Consider the following 17,235-nt stretch of genomic DNA (forward strand, 5'->3'; position numbering starts at 1 on the left):
CGTATGTTCTGGGCATGTCCAAAACGGAGAAGGTTTTGGCAGGGGTTTGCTGACGCCATGTCCACGGTATTAAATACGAGGGTGGCAATGAGTCCAGAGGTGGCGATTTTCAGGGTGTTGCAGGTTCCAGAAATCCAGGAGGAGAAAGAGGCGGACGTTCTGGCCTTTGCTACCCTGGTAGCCCGGAGGCGCATATTACTAGCATGGGAGGGACTCAAAGCCCCTGAAATCGGAGACCTGGCTTTCGGACATGGCTGGCTTCCTCGGCCCGGAGTTCACCATGAGAGGTTGTCTGTTAGGGTTCGCCCAGAGGTGGCAACCATTCGGCGACTTCATTAATCGTCAGCAGAAGGTGGCGGGGGGCGGGGGGGGGGGGGGGGGGGGAAGAGAGTGGAGAGGGGGTTAGGTTAGTGTAGATTAGGGGGGGTAAGCAATGGTAGGACCTGTGGGAGAGGGAGGCGGTATTTGCACTATGTTTATATTTTTCTTGTTATGTACATTGTTGATTTTGTTGCTGTTACAGTGCCAAAGAAATATTGTTGATTTTGTTGCCGTTACAGTGCCAAAGAAATACCTCAATAAAATGTTTATTTTTTAAAAAGTGTAAATCACATTCCAATACACAACAAACATTCAAAGATGCAACATATTCATGCACATTGTTAACTGACAACTAACCATCCAATCAAATACATTTGAGACTCCTCCAAGCCAATCAGCACATTATAAGGGTAGGAACAGATGGAGTCAGACTGATAACATTTTCCTTAAAGATAGAGGTCGGGGCAGCCATTTTCCATCCAGGATCACACTATACCTTTTACCTAACTACTCGCTATCCTTATTTCGTATTTTCATATTTCCACTCTAACTCTTAAAGTCTTTGCAAGTGTTTTGCTTTGAGCAAGAAACCATTACTGCATTTTGAAAATTCAATTTGTTTGTAAACCATTAAGTTAATTGTATCTCTTAAAAGCCTTCTGCAGGGGCTTTCTGAGAACATTTGATTTGTAACCACAAGAAGATCTCAAACTCTCAATTATAATCAATAAACACAATAGAAGAGTTATTTTCGCATCCGAGATGTGTAGCTTAAATTTCTACTGAGTTCAAAGTGTAGCCGAGACTACACTTGAACTGCATGGTAGATTTCAACACGGTGGCACAGTGGTTAGCACTGCTGCCTCACTGCGCCGAGCACCTGGGTTTGATCCCGGCTCCGGGTCACAGTCCATGTGGAGTTTGCACATTCTCCCCATGTCTGTGTGGGTCTCACCCCCACAACCCAAAACAACGTGCAGGGTAGGTGGATTGGCCACGTGAAATTGCCCCTTAATTGGAAAAATAATTGGATACTCTAAATTTTAAAAAAAAAGAACCTGAGGTGTTAACTCTGCTTCTATCTCCACAAATGCTGCCAGCCTGTCGGGTATTTCCAGCATTTTCTATTTTTATTTCAGATATTTTGCTTTTGTTTTGCTGTAGTGTAAAATGAGGTATCGAAGTCTAACTCCTTATCCTTGCTAATCCTAATCTTTCTGACATTCCGCGTGCAACAGTAAATTACTAGTTTAGGTTGGGAAATAAAATGTTTTTAGTCACTGATAAACTCAATGCTCCGTGACGATTACAGGCAATGTTGTTTTTCACAGATTTATCTTTATTTTCCCTCTCAGAAATCAAAGCCAAAATGTTATGTCCTTTCCATGTTCCCGTACCCTTCGGGAAACTCCACATGGGGCATGTTCGAGTCTACACAATCAGTGACACAATGGCCCACTTCCAGAGAATGCGTGGATTTCAGGTAACCTCATTTATAATGGCAAATGTCAAACTGGGTTTTGCATCAGTGATTATTTCTCCTGCGTCTGATACAGTAGCAAGATGAAGACTTGAATATTATAATGGAAAATGTCAACTGATAACACAGCTCAGAGAAGGAGTCACGTACATTCCTTGCCTCCAACCTCTCCTCTTTGGACCCAGAAAATGTTGGACCTCATTGGGTGCTGTGTGCAACCTTAAAAGACTTCCCAGCGAGCACCTCCTTTAATTGATAATTGTATTATTGAGTCAATCCATACACTAAATGAATAATTATTGGGCCTCCTAGCAGTTCTTGGTCAGTGCTAAATATTTATCACTATTTGTGGTGCTTCACTATTGACAATCCAGGGCAGCGTGGTGGCACAGTGGTTAGCACTGCTGCCTCACAGCGCCAGGGGACCCGGGTTCGATTCCGGATTCGGGTGACCGTCTGTGCGGAGTTTGCACTTTCTCCCCGTGTCTGCGTGGGTTTCCTCCCACAGTCCAAAGATTTTTTAAAAATTTTTAAATATATTTATGAAAGTTTTTCAACAAAACAATTTTTTCCCCCTTACAAACAATAAACCCCCCCCCCACCCGTAACAAAATAACATAAAATCGCCCTGAGCAAGGTATATACATGGTAAGATAATATATTTACATACCTTTATACACTGGCTCTCGCCCATTCGTGCCAGTTTCCCCACCCTCCATGTTATCCCCCGCTCCTCCGTCCCCTCAAGCAATCTCTTCTCCCCCCCCCCCCCCCCCCAAAGGTTGCTGCTGCTGCTGACCGACCTTCCTCTAACGCTCCGCGAGGTAGTCTAGGAATGGTTGCCACCGCCTGTAGAACCCCTGCGCAGACCCCCTTAAGGCAAACTTGATCCCCTCCAACTTTATGAACCCAGCCATGTCGTTTGTCCAGGCCTCCACGCTAGGGGGCTTCGCCTCCTTCCACATTAGCAAGATCCTTCGCCGGGCTACCAGGGACGCAAAGGCCAGAATGCCGGCCTCTTTTGCCTCCTGCACTCCCGGCTCATCCACTACTCCAAATATTGCTAGCCCCCAGCTTGGCTTGACACGGACTTTCACCACCTGAGATATTGCTCCCGCCACTCCTCTCCAGAACCCCTCCAGTGCCGGACATGTCCAGAACATGTGGACATGGTTCGCCGAGCTCCCTGAACATCTTCCGCATCTGTCCTCTACCCCAAAGAACCTACTCAACCTCGCCCCCGTCAGGTGCGCTCTGTGAAATTGTATCCGGCTGAGCGTGGCACATGAGGAGGAGGAGGAGGAGGAATTAACCCTACCCAGGGCGTTAGCCCACAAACCTTCCTCGATCTCCTCCCCCAGCTCCTCCTCCCATTTACCCTTCAACTCTTCTGCTAGCGCTTCCCCCTCTTCTTTCATCTCTTGGTGTATTGCCGAAACCTTGCCCTCCCCGACCCATTCACCCGAGATCACCCTGTCTTGAATTTCTTGTGCCGGGAGCAACGGGAATTCCCTGACCTGTCGCCTCACAAAAGCCCTCACCTGCATATATCTAAATGCATTTCCCGGGGGTAACTCAAACTTCTCCTCCAGTGCCCCTAGGCTCGCAAATGTCTCGTCAATGAACAGGTCCCCCATTCTTCTAATCCCCGCCCGGTGCCAGCCCTCGAACCCCCCCGTCCATCTTCCCCGGGACAAACCGGTGGTTACCCCCTGATCGGGGACCACACCGAGGCTCCCACTGCACCCCTGTGCCGTCTCCACTGGCCCCAGATCCTTAACGTTGCCGCCACCACCGGGCTCGTGGTATACTTTGATGGCGAGAATGGCAGCGGTGCCGTCACCAATGCCCCCAAGCTCGTTCCTTTACAGGACGCCATCTCCATCCTCTTCCATGCCGCCCCCTCTCCCTCCATCACCCACTTGCGGATCATCGCCACATTTGCTGCCCAGTAGTAGCTCCCTAGGTTTGGCAGCGCCAGCCCTCCTCGGTCCCTACTGCGTTCCAGGAATCCTATCCTTACCCTCGGGGTCTTATTAGCCCACACAAACCCCATAATACTCCTACCTACTCTCTTGAAAAAGCCCTTGGTGATCACGATGGGAAGGCACTGAAACACAAACAGAAACCTCGGAAGGACCACCATTTTGACCGACTGCACTCTACCCGCCAACGAGAGTGGCAACATGTCCCATCTTTTGAAGTCCACCTCCATTTGGTCCACCAACCTCGTCAGATTCAATTTGTGTCGGGCCCCCCAACTCCTGGCTATCTGGATTCCCAGATACCGAAAACTCCCCACCGCCCTCCTCAGCGGTAGGTCTCCTATCCCTCTTTCTTGGTCCCCTGCCTGTAATACAAAAAGCTCACTCTTCCCTACATTGAGCTTATAGCCCGGGAACTCCCCAAACTCCCTCAGAGTCTGCATGACCTCCACCATCCCCTCCATTGGATCCGCCACTTACAGCAGCAGGTCATCCGCGTATAGCGACACCCGATGATCTTCTCCCCCGCGGCCCACCCCCCTCCATTTATTAGACTCCCTCAGTGATATGGCCAAGGGTTCGATCGCCAATGCAAACAACAGGGGGGACAGGGGGCACCCCTGCCTCGTTCCTCGGTTCAGCCGAAAGTACTCCGACCTCCGCCGGTTCGTCACAGCACTCGTCACCGGGGCGCTGTAAAGGAGCTTAACCCAGCTAATAAACCCTCCCCCGAATACCTCCCAGAGGTACTCCCACTCTGCTCGGTCAAAGGCCTTTTCCGCGTCCATAGCTGCCACTATCTCCGCCTCTCCCTCCTCCGATGGCATCATTATCACGTCTAAGAGCTGCCGCACATTGGTGTTTAATTGCCTGCCCTTTACGAATCCCGTCTGGTCCTCCTGGATCACCCCCGGGACACAGTCCTCAATCCTCGTGACCAGCACTTTTGGCAATAACTTAGCGTCCACATTGAGGAGCGAAATCGGCCTGTACGATCCACATTGCAGTGGGTCCTTGTCTGATTCTAAGGATTCCTGATGGATTAATTCCTGGACCCCACTGGAATTAATGTCAGGAGAGCAGCTTCTTCCCAGGGTGAAGCGGAATCCTGAAATGGTGAACCTTCGCAGTGCTGAAAATCACAGATCCAGTTAGACAGCTTTCCATCTGGGAGCTTTTATTTAAAAAAACTCTTTAAATGTGAAGGATATTTTTGGTGCCATTTTAAAAGTACACACTCCCTAAATGCTGCCTCTTTTTTTATAATGGCAATTTTACTTGGTTTTGCATTTGTGTCCTTTTTCTAATCCGCTCCTCATAGCCCTTCTCTGGGTAACATGCTGGGTCAGAGTCCAATATAATTGGTAATTAACACAATAGGTTGAGATCATGCGGTGTTATTAGCGTGAACGGATTTTGTAGAAAGGCAGTGAGATGTGATTGGAGCCAGCAGTGTCCGTGTTAAAGCTGGCAGTGCATTACTAAGGCTCAAGGGGCTTAAATGAAGTCGTAAACACACTTGGCCACATTCAGTCAACTGATTCTCTCGGGGGTTTCTGTGCAGTTATTCCAAAGCACAATTTCTCTTCTGCATCATAGAATCACTTTCCTTCAATCATTTTATATTGGAAAATACAAGCTAAATGCCATTACTGCAGCGAACGTCTTTGTTTTAATTTCACATAACGTGTTTGGAAGGAAAGACTTATCACAATTTTATATGATGCATACCAGTATTAACTTGCAAGATTATTTTGATAAATAAGTTCTACCATCTCTATAAAACACTCTAATTTTGATGTGTGGTGTGTCATTTATCTACAGTCTTCACTATCAGAAGTATGCATCACAATCGTATTCAATTTGCTTAATAGTCCTGACAAATCACAAGTAGAATCGTAGAATTCCTACAGAAATAAGGAGGCCATTTGGCCCATCCAGGGTGTTACCTGGGCCCAATGCCCCACCGGACCCCCATAACCCCACCTAACCTGCACATCTTGAACACTAAGGGGGAATTATGACTTGGCAAATCCACCTAACATCTTTGGCCGATGGGAGGAAACCGGAGCACCCGGAGGAAACTCGCGCCGACCTGGGAGAACGTGTAAACTTCACACAAACACACACACAGTCATCCTAGGTCGGAATCGAACCCGGATCCCTGGCGCTGTGAGGCAGCAGTGCTAGCCACTGTGCCGCTGTAATCTGATAGAAAATCTACCAATGGCAGATAGGGGCAAAAGATTAAGGATCATTTTTTAAAATCAAAAATAGGTGGTGTTCAGCCTCATCCCATTCTGGCCATGCCACCTACAGACCTTTGTCACTTTGTCCCACGCCAGTTCTACCAAATCTAGTCTATTCAAAGGCAAAGTTTAATTCTTTTTGGTACTTGGAAGACTTCAATGAAATGTTCCCTGAAGTTCCAGCTCTCTCCGCTTCCCTTGATGGCGGGGGATTTTTAAGCCGCATAACGAAATAGTTGCTCTCCCTGGAGCTTTCTATTTTCTACCCTGTTAGTGGGTGTGGGGGGGTCTAAAACTGGACGTGATATTCGAGATGTGGTCTGACCTGCATATAGAGAGAAGATGTTTGTATTGTCCCAGCAGTACATCTGGGTATCTCGGTTTCCTTCAAAATGTGCAGCCGTGTTTTCAATGGGTGATCGGTATATATCACAGAACAAAGTCTGCACTTTTGCGGTTGCATTGGTGTGCAACGTTGGTCTTTGATGTTTAATCATGCATGCACTCTGGACCCCAGGACCATCACCACCATCTATCTGTTTCTCCCCCACCATAAACCGCTTTGAGCATGTAACCCTTGCTTGATGCGTATCGGCTTGGAGTCGGTCCTGTCAATTAGACGATGCCCCAGCCGGTAAACGATCACAATTCCGAGCAAACATATTTAAGTTTTCCAATGCAGTTGCTGCTTCTGTGCTTGACGTCCTTCTGGTTCCTTCCTCCAGCTTCTCTTTCCAGTACCTGGGGCTTTAGATCATTGTGTTAGACAGAGGCATCTGGTCGGGGAGGAGGGGAAATAACCTGCATCCATAAATAACGTAAAACAAAAATTTCCCGTGTTCATTGGGAGTCCATTTTTTGGGGCTTCCTTTGACCAGATTACTCCTCTGTAAAATGGCAACAGATTAACTTTCTCATAAAAGTCACAGATCACAACATGGGACTATAGATGTGCTTTTCACATTGTTATTAGGCAGCACGGCGTCGTAGTGGGTAGCCCTGCTGCCTCACAACGCTGAGGTCCCAGGTTCGATCCCGGCTCTGGGTCACTGTCCGTGTGGAGTTTGCACATTCTCCCCGTGTTTGCGTGGGTTTTGCCCCCACAGCTCACAGAGAGCAGGGGCTGGTTTAGCACACTGGGCTAAATCGCTGGCTTTTAAAGCAGACCAAGGCAGGCCAGCAGCACGGTTCAATTCCCGTACCAGCCTCCCCGAACAGGCGCCGGAATGTGGTGACTAGGGGCTTTTCACAGTAACTTCGTTTGAAGCCTACTTGTGACAATAAGCGATTTTCATTTCATGTGCAGGGTGGGTGGATTGGCCATGCTAAATTGCCCCTTAATTGGAAAAAATGAATTGGGTACTGTAAAAAAAATTTTTAAAAATATTGTTATTACAGAACAATGATTGTTTAATGTAACAACTTAGGTTTGCATCATACTTTTAATATAAGAAACTAAGCCAAGGTACTCACAGGAACATTATAAAGCAAAGCTTGTCAGTCAGCCACATTAGACAGGTATCCAAAAGCTTTATGAAAGAAGTAGATTTTAAGGAGCTTCATAAAGGGGAAAAACAAACACATAGAAAATAGGTGCAGGAGGAGGCCATTCAGCCCTTCGAGCCTGCCCCCCCATCCAATATGATCATGGCTGATCATGCAAATTCAGTATCCCACTCCCATTTTCTCTCTCGTTCCCTTTAGCTGCAAGGGCCACGTCCAGCTCCCTCTTGAATATATCCAGCGAACTGGCCCCAACAGCTTTCTGTGGGAGAGAATTCCACATGTTCACGCCTCTCTGAGAGAAGACGTTCTTCCTCATCTCAGTCCTGAATGGCTTACCCCTTATTCTTAGGCTGTGACCCCTAGTTCTGGACGTCCCCAAAATCAGGAACATTCTTCCCGCATCTAGCCTGTCCAGTCCCATCAGAATTTTATCCGTTTCTATGAGATCCCCTCTCATTCTTCTAAACTCCACTTGATCTTTCTCGATGTGTCTGTCCTGCCATCCCGGGAATTAGTCTGGTGAACCTTTGCTGGACACCCTCAATAGCAAGAATGTCCTTCCTCAAACTAGGAGACCAAAACTGCACAAAATACTCAAGGTGTGGCCTCACCAAGGCCCTGTATAACTGCAGCAAGACATCCCTACTCCTGTACTCCAATCCTCTCGCTATGAAGGCCAGCATGCCATTAGCTTTCCCCACTGCCTGCTGTACCGGCCAACCTTCAGCGACTGTTCCACCATCACACCCAGGTCTCGTTGCACTTCCCCTTTTCCTAAACTGCCACCATTCAGATAATCTGCTTTCCTGTTTTTGCCACCAAAGTGGATAACCTCACGTTTACCCATGCTATATTGTATTTGCCCACTCAGCCAGCATGTCCAAGTCACCCTGCAGCCTCTTTGCGTCCTCCTCACAGCACACACTGCCACCCAGCTTCAGGAAAAGTGAGGTGGAGAGGAAAGAATTGCAGAGCTTGAGACCTAGGCCGCTGAAGGCATGGCCACCAGTGGCGCAATGATTAAAATTGGAGATGCTCAGTTTTAAAAAAAATATTTCTTTATTCTCCTTTTTCACATTTTCTCCCAAATTTACACCCACCAACAATAAACAATAATCAGTAACAAATATTCAATCCCCATATCAATAACAACGATCCCATCCTCCCACCAAACCCCAAACATTAGCCCGCATGTTCACGTAAACAAGTGACAGAAAGGAATCCGGAATCACCCATAGTCACCATCAACACACACTGATCCAGTACTCCTCTAGCTTTGGACGGGACCAAAACATATGAACGTGATTAGCGGGGCCCCCGCGCAACGTTCACGCACGTCTTCTACTCCTTCAAAGAATCGGCTCATCCTCGCCCGCGTGAGGTGTGCTCTGAATACCACCTTCACCTGTATCAGCCCCAACCTCGCACACGAGGTGGAGGCATTCACTCTCCGGAGCACCTCACACCAGAACCCCTCCTCCATATCCTCTCCCAACTCTTCCTCCCACTTTGCTTTGATCCCTCCCAGTGGTGCCCTCTCCTTTTCCAACATAGCTCCGTAAACCGCCGACACTCCCCCCTTCTCCAGTCCCCCTGTCGTCAGTACCTCCTCCAGCAATGTGGAGGCCGGCTCCTCCGGGAAGTTGTGTATCTCCTTTCTGGCAAAATCACGAACCTGCATGTATCTAAACATTTCCCCCTGCTCCAGCCCATACTTCGCTTCCAGCTCCTTCAATCCTGCAAACCAACCCCTAAGAAACAAATCTTTCAGTGTCTTAGTCCCCTTCTCCTCCCATTTCCGAAAATGTCCATCCCACCTCCCTGGTTCCCCCGAATCGGCATTTCCCTTGACCCTGCCCCCCAACCCGAAGTGTTGGCGAAACTGCCTCCAAATTCTCGATGAAGCTATTATTGCCGGATTCCCTGAGTGTTTCCCCGGGGCCATCGGGAGCGGCGCTGTTGCTGGTGCTTTCAATCCCGACCCCCTGCACAAACTCTCCTCCATTCTGACCCACTGGGAATCAACCCCTCTGACCCAGCTCCGCACCTTCTCCACATTCGCCGCCATTGGAGATGCTCAGTTACCAGGATTACGTGAGATTGGATATTTTGGTGGAGGGGGAGATACTCGAGATTAGAGATAGGGTGGGAGAAGCCATAGTGGGATTTGAAAATGAAAGGATGTTTATACATTGGATAGATCATGTGTAATAAATGTCATTAAGCTGACATGAATTATATCTTCAAAATGAGAACCTAAAATGGATGTAAATAACTTGCCCCTACCATGTTGCCTTGCTGCATTTTGTGGAGCAAGATTAGGCCTGTACCTGATTGGCTGAGCTTTATTAAGTGTCGCTGGGATAACACTTGTGAAAACAAAGAAAAAATAAATGCTTGTTTCAGGAAGGGGGTTAGTAACTACCATTCTCTCTGTAAATTGCAGGTCTTGCACCCGATAGGGTGGGACGCGTTTGGCTTGCCTGCCGAAAACGCTGCAATCGAGCGGGGCCTGGATCCAGAGGAATGGACAAAAAGGTAAAAGGACTTGGATAAGGACAGGGAACTCCGTATACGGGTAGTGAGGAAATAGGGCGCGGGCAGTTGGGGACATTGTGTTTTTTTTTTAAACATGTATTGCCCCACGTGGTTGCAAGAAATGTTAATGTGTTAAACTGTGAAAATTCAATAAAATATTTTCTTTAAAAAAAGGTAGAAGGACAGAGTTGTATTGCTGTGGAGGCCTTTGTTGAAATGTGTACGGCAGACCTTTACGTCTCCGATACAGCGGAAGACGATATCCAGGGCGTCGCATCGGTTGGTTATTTCAATCTGGCAAAAAAAAGCGGCTCTTCTTTCCAAGCACAGTTTTTCATGAAACACCTTGATATAAAACCTTTAAACTGTGCTTTTTTTATAAAACTGTTTGCAAAATGTGTAACGGAAATTTCAGGGAATCTGTCACATGTTACAACGTGACCAGTGTCTTAGAGTGTGGGCCCTCGCTGAACGATTAATCCAGATTATGGCGATGCTCTGTGTTTTGATACATTTTTGCCCTTTAGCGGTTCAGGAATGCAGCTCCCCACCACCTTCTCCAGGGCAGTTGAGGATGGGTAACAAATGTTGGCCAAGTCGGCTTTGGATCACTTGGCAGACGTTGATCAGCCGCTTTGTGGAGTTAAGATTGCTTAGCCAGTGGTTGTGAGGGTTGCTGACGGGGAGTGAATTTAGATACATGCAGGTGCAGGACTTTGCAAGAAATGAGTGGAGGGCGTGTCCCAGGTTGCCGGGGTATACCCTATTGGAGCAACTGCCGAATTGGAGGTTGGGTACGCTTCTGGGAGCTTCGAGACATGATGGGGGTTGTTCATGATGATGTTTGAGGAACTGTTCATAGTGGGGGACGGGGAGGTGGTAAAAAAGGGGGAAAACTGTGGTTGTGGAGTGTGTTGTACATGTTACTGTTTTTACACGTTTGTAATAAAATACCTTTTTTGGGGGGGAAAAAAACTAGCCTGTTCTGTTCAATTGATAATACAGCTGGTTGTGCAGACCAGATATGCAATATTAAACTGTCCAAAAGCCTGGAGGTTTGGGTCATGTGATATTTTGAATGACTTCAAAGGGGATGTGGATCTGGTGTCTGGAATTGGCTTAGATTTCAGGCCCGACAGCGTCTCAGTCATTAGATGTTGAAAGGGGTGGCATCTTTGTTGATGGTGTGGGAAGCCATTGCCGTGGCAGACCTACTGACTCTGCTAACAAGGTTGGCTTATCAAATTTAACAACAAAAAAAAAAGTTCCAGTAGCTCCCGCCTAAAAATCAGCCTGAGCAGCCCCTGCTGTGATGAGCGTCAGTGAGTAGCGCACAAGGTATAATGACGTTCCAGATAACCCCTGGGGGTTGCTACCATACAGAGGGCCGTCCCTGTGAGCAGGTGACTAGCAGCAGCCTATTTAATTTTCTTTGTTCAGTGGAAAAAGACCAGTTTTAAAAATGAAAGGCAATAAGGATACAGTTTTTAAATGTACAAGGGTGGGTTTCTTTACATCTCATTGGAACGCAGCATAACCGTATCTTGTTCCATTTGCTTTCCTACCTTGAAGCACATAATGGTGTTTATTATTTTACAGGGGCATTTGAATTAAAAAGCATGAAATGCTGTGAAATGTTGCTAATTGGGCTGCATGATGTGCGCCTGCTGCTTCAATCTGTGCAGTAATTGGTGGGAAACATCATTTTTTAAAATAATGAGCGTAAATCTATTTTCAAGGATGTGGAACCATCCTGATCAATTTGGCGATTCTATTTGTCTGCCAGATTGCTTCGTAAGCTGAATTCTTGCCTTTTGAATGCTGCACAGAATTGCCTTCAGAAGGAGCTCCTGTGTTCGTTCCTCTTGACACTTTTGGAATCTGCCCCATTTTCTTTCGTTGATTGGATTTCAGCGCGCCAATGTCACAACCTCTTCGTGTTCTGTGGAGATCAATTGATCTTTTTATTGTCAAAGTATGAAGTTACTGTGAAAAGCCACATTCCGGCGCCTGTCCGGGAGGCTGGCACGGGAATTGAACCCGCACTGCTGGCCTTGTTCTGCATGACAAACCAGCTGTCTAGCCCACTGAGCTAAACCAGCCTTCGACACGGAGTTTGAGCATTAGCCTGAGTTCACACACGGATGAATGTTTTGCATCTATCGGGCTTTGACAGTTCTTCGTGAAATGGGTTCGAATCTCCACCGTGTAGAAGGAGGCCATTTGGCCCATTTTGAGTCTGCACCGACCCTTGGAAAGAGCACCCCCCTCCCCATGCCTGACCCCATCCCTGTAACCCCACCTAACCGGAGCATCCGGAGGAAGCCCACGCAGACACGGGGCGAAAAGTGCAAACTCCGCACAGTCGCCCAAGGTCGGAATTGAACCCAGGTCCGAATTGCTGTAAGTCAGACGTGCTAGACACTGTGCAGCCCTGGAGGTCAAAACTGCCCTCAATCTGAGATTGAATTACTGCTGTGCAGAAGAAGGCCATTCAGTCCACTGCACTGAGTTTATACCGAACCTCTGAAAGTGCACTGTGTTAAGTAATGGGTTAAGAGACATTGCAATTAGTTGTCTCATTTATGTTAAGTATCCATTAATTGACACATATGTAAAGGGGCTTCAGGTGGTCTCTGTCAGATGATGTGTAGTTAGAGTTTTGTGCAAAGGCTGTTGGAATGAAATAAATGTGTGTTTGTGAAAAAGGAACAGAACTTTAGACTCTTCATATCACAGCAACTAAAACGTCTAACAATTGGCAGCAGAGGATGGTTGCTGTGTAAATGTGAAGGGTCGAAAGATACAACTTTTCCAGATCAAACCAAGGAGTAAGTAAGAAAAGTAAAAAAAAAAGGGATATATGGCTGAACCAAGGATAAAGGTGGCTGGATATGACTATCCTCCCTTATTTTCTGAAAGGGAATCGTACGACCAATGGAGAAGTGCAGTAGTTATGTGGACTGAGGTAACTGCTTTGGGAAAGAGAAAACAATGTATGGCATTGGCTCTTTCTCTACCATATGGCAGTAAAATCCAAAACAAAGTGCTTTCTGAGCTGGAATTGGAAGAGTTAGACTCAGAAGAAGGTCTGCAGACTTTATTACATTATATGGATAAGATTTATAAGAAAGATGACTTGTTGAGTGCGTATGAAACTTGGTCGGATTTTGATAAGTTCCGGAAAATGGAGGATATCTCCATGGAAGACTATATAATGGAATTTGGCAGACTATATAAAAGACTGCAAAAACAAAACCTGGAATCTCCACAGTCTGTGTTGGCCTTTAAATTACTTGACTGTGCTAGAGTGAGTAATATGGATAGGCTCCTGGTTTTGACAGGAGTTCAGTTTACTGATAAGATACCTCATTCGAACAGATGACAAAAGCTTTACAAACGTTTCTGGGGAAACATTCGATTCCAATGGCTCTGATGACCCAAATAGGTCAGCCTGCAATAAGGCAGAATATGGAAGATACACTACTAACAGGATGGCGAAATTGTATGGCTACGAACAGGGCTCAAGATTATATGAAAATGAAATTAAAATTGCTTATTGTCACAAGTAGGCTTCAATAAAGTTACTGTGAAAAGCCCCTAGTCGCCACATTCCGGCGCCTGTTCGGGGAGGCTGGTATGGGAATCAAACAGTGCTGCTGGCCTGCCTTGGTCTGCTTTTAAAAGCCAGCTATTTAGCCCAGTGTGCGAAACTCCTATAGAAGGAGACCGAGACAAGGACATTATGAAGACAGAAACCCAGTTAGAACCTACAATAGGAAGATGAACCCCAGAAATGCACGGGGCATGATAAATCTATGTTTTCGATGTGACTCTCAATACCATTATGCTTTCAACTGTCCAACTCGTTATGATGGTGTTTGAAGCGACACATGACACTGAAGAGTCAGAAGAGGAAAAAAAAAGTGACCAGAAAGAAGGCATTGTCCTATTGACAAGCAGTTTTACGCCGGTAATGAGGGTGTTGGTTGCAGAATCCTTCAACTGTGCTGTATTGGACAGTGGCTGCACATCTACTGTGTGGAATTGACTGGTTAAAACGTTACCTGGACTCTTTGAATGCTGAAAGTTGTAACGAGGCTAAGTAATTTGAAAGTTCCACAAGTTTCTGCTTTGGGGATGATAATACTCTGAAGTCGCTGAAAAGAGTGGTGATCCCTTGCAATATTGCCGGTGTGAATCATTTCATTAGCACGGATGTTGTATCAAGTGAGATACCTTTGCTTCTGAGCAAACCGTCGATGAAGAAAGCACACCTGAAACTGGAAATGGAACAGGATAAGGCAACAGTTTTTGGAAAGACGGTGGACTTACAATTTACACAGTTGGGACACTATTGTATTCCATTACTAATAAATAATATTTCAAGTAGAGTGGTTAAGGATGTGTTCATGGCAGTTGAAAATGGGACTTTAGCTGATAAAAAACTTGTGGTATTAAAACTGCATAGGCAATTTGCACATCCAACTCCTCGGAGGCTGAAAAATGTATTAAAGGATGCAGGGGTAAGGGATGGCGACTATACTAAACTGATAGAACAGGTTAGTGACCACTGTGAAGTTTGTAGGAAGTACAGAAGGACACCAGCACGACCGATAGTAACCCTACCTTTGGCCAGGGATATTAACAGGGATAATTGTGGCCATGGACCTTAAGATCTGGAATAAAGCAAATAATATATTTATTTTGCATTTTGTAGATTTAGCAACCAGATTTAGTCAATCAACGATTGTACGAAGTAAAGAAAAGAGTAATTCTGGATCAAATCATGGAAAAATGGATAGGGACAGGAATGGGTCCACCGGCAAAATTCCTTGTGGACAATGGGGGTGAATTTGTGTTATAACCTGCCTACTTACCATTGGCTGGGGTCTAATGACAATCCCACAATCCTGTGGGAGTATGAGCTTCCCCAATGAGAGGGGCGGAGAAACCATTAGTAAACTCAGAGTATAAATAAAGCTGGCCAGTTTAGGAACCTGCAGCAAGGGAAGTTGCTGCTGCTGTTAGAAATATATGTTATTGTAAATAAATGTTATTACTTTGTATCCTTATAACTTGTACTGGATTCTTCGTGGCCCTCACAAAACTGGCGACGAAGGTTAGAGTGAATAGCTGTCTACACTGCTGAAGCCACCTCCCTGGATTTTTGTTGGATACAGGTTGGAAGTTGTTTTCTATTATACCATGCCTCTGTATGGACGTTTGGATGTTTTTGATGCTGCGCTGGAAAGCTGGAACCAGTACACACAACGGATGCGTTACTATTTCCGGGCAAACAATATCACCGAAAACAAGCGCCAGGTGGTCATATTGCTCATCGCCTGTGGCCCGCATAAGTTTGGGGTGATTAGGAGCCTTGCGTACCCAGCTGCGCCGGACACCAAAACGTTTGAACAAGTGAATATAGTGGGGCAAGATTTTAACCCAACCCCGTCCACGATAGTCCAGCGTTACCGGTTTAATACCGCTGAGAGGACCCCTGGAGAATCCCTTGCCGGTTTTCTATCCAGGCTACGCAGGATTGTGGAGTACTGTGACTATGGTGAGACCTTGTCAGAAATGTTACAATTTGGTTTGCGGTATTAACAATGCGGCCACCCAGAGAAAGTTGTTAGCTGAGCCAACATTGACTTTTCAACATGCCATTCAAATAGTGTTGTCCCGAGAGAGCTCAGAACGAGGAGTGCAGGAGCTACAGGGAATGGAAGTGCATGCCTTGGGGCGCAACCCCTTCCGTGCGAAAACGTCCCCCCGCACTCCTGCGGTACCTTGGGCGAGGCAACGTCCGGACCGACGCCAGTGGCCATCGGGCATTCCTCCCCGAAGGGAGCCTTCTGCAGAGCCAATGGATGAGGAGCCATGTCCGTGCAGACTTGTAGGCGCCGACCCCGTCGCAGACGGCGGTCCTGGGGGCGCCAGAGGCGCCGTCGTTCCGACCGAAACTGGGACCAGCCCAGGGGCTGTAACTGGGACCCGCCCAGGGCCCGTACCTTCCATGTGGATGAACCTGCGGCGACTACTCCTGAGGACGTGGAGACGGAGGACGACTGCCTGCAGCTGCATTGTGTGGCAGCTCCCCGTGTGGCCCCCATTAAGGTGACAGTACGGGTCAATGGCCACCCGCTTGAGATGGTGTTGGACACTGGCGCAGCGGTCTCAGTGATCGCCCAGAGGACATTCGACCGCATCAAGCAGGGTATACAGACCCTTACATTAACCGACTCACAGGCCAGGTTGGCCACCTACACGGGGGAACCACTGGACATTGCAGGAACTACAATGACCCCTGTTTATGGACGCCAGGAGGGGCGTTTCCCACTTATCGTGGTGCGCGGCCATGGGCCCAGCCTTTGGGTCGGGACTGGTTGCGCCATTTGCGGTTGCAATGGCAGCACATCCTCCAAACAGTTTCTGGAGGGTTGACTGAGGTGCTAGGACGATACCCAGATGTATTCCAGCCTAGTTTGGGGAAAATAAAAGGGGCCGTAGCCCGTATCCAAGTCGAGCCAGGAGCCACGCCGCGCTATTTCCGGGCGTGCCCGGTGCCTTACGCCTTGCTCGTGAAGGTAGAAGGGGAGCTCACTCGTTTGGAGAGTTTGGGTATTATCAGGCCCGTCCGTTTTGCTGACTGGGCAGTACCAATTGTACCTGTAATGAAGCCAGATGCCACAGTTCGCTTGTGTGGCGACTATAAACTTACAGTGAATATGGCTTCCCGACTCGACCGATATCCAATGCCTCGCATAGAGGATCTCTACGTGAAACTTGCAGGTGGACTCTCGTTCACAAAATTAGATATGAGTCACGCCTACCTGCAGTTGGAGCTGGACCCTGCCTCCCGACCATATGTAACGATTAATACACACCGGGGCCTGTATGAATATACACGGTTGCCCTTTGGAGTATCCTCTGCCTGCGCAATTTTTCAACGTGTTATGGAGGGCATTTTGAGAGGTTTACCACGTGTTGCTGTCTACTTAGATGACATTTTGATTACAGGGACATCGGAGCAGGAACATTTGGAAAATCTGGAGGCTGTCCTTAGACGCCTTTCGGAGGCTGGAGTCCGTTTACGTCGCACAAAGTGCGTATTTCAGGCAAAGGAAGTAGTCTACCTAGGTTATCGGGTGGA

The 17,235-nt window shown here is 47.2% G+C and overlaps 1 protein-coding gene across 1 annotated transcript in view; it reads left to right on the forward strand.

The window, feature by feature from the left end:
• The window catches only part of lars2 (leucyl-tRNA synthetase 2, mitochondrial), a 143,141-nt gene that overhangs the window by 13,234 nt on the left and 112,672 nt on the right, over nt 1-17,235 (forward strand). The window contains 3 exon segments of the mRNA XM_072510080.1: nt 1,677-1,719; nt 1,722-1,804; nt 9,988-10,079. Of these exon segments, the coding sequence (XP_072366181.1) occupies nt 1,677-1,719; nt 1,722-1,804; nt 9,988-10,079 (218 nt within the window).

The sequence above is a fragment of the Scyliorhinus torazame genome, chromosome 6, assembly GCF_047496885.1.
Source record: "Scyliorhinus torazame isolate Kashiwa2021f chromosome 6, sScyTor2.1, whole genome shotgun sequence".
Lineage (NCBI taxonomy): Eukaryota > Metazoa > Chordata > Chondrichthyes > Carcharhiniformes > Scyliorhinidae > Scyliorhinus > Scyliorhinus torazame.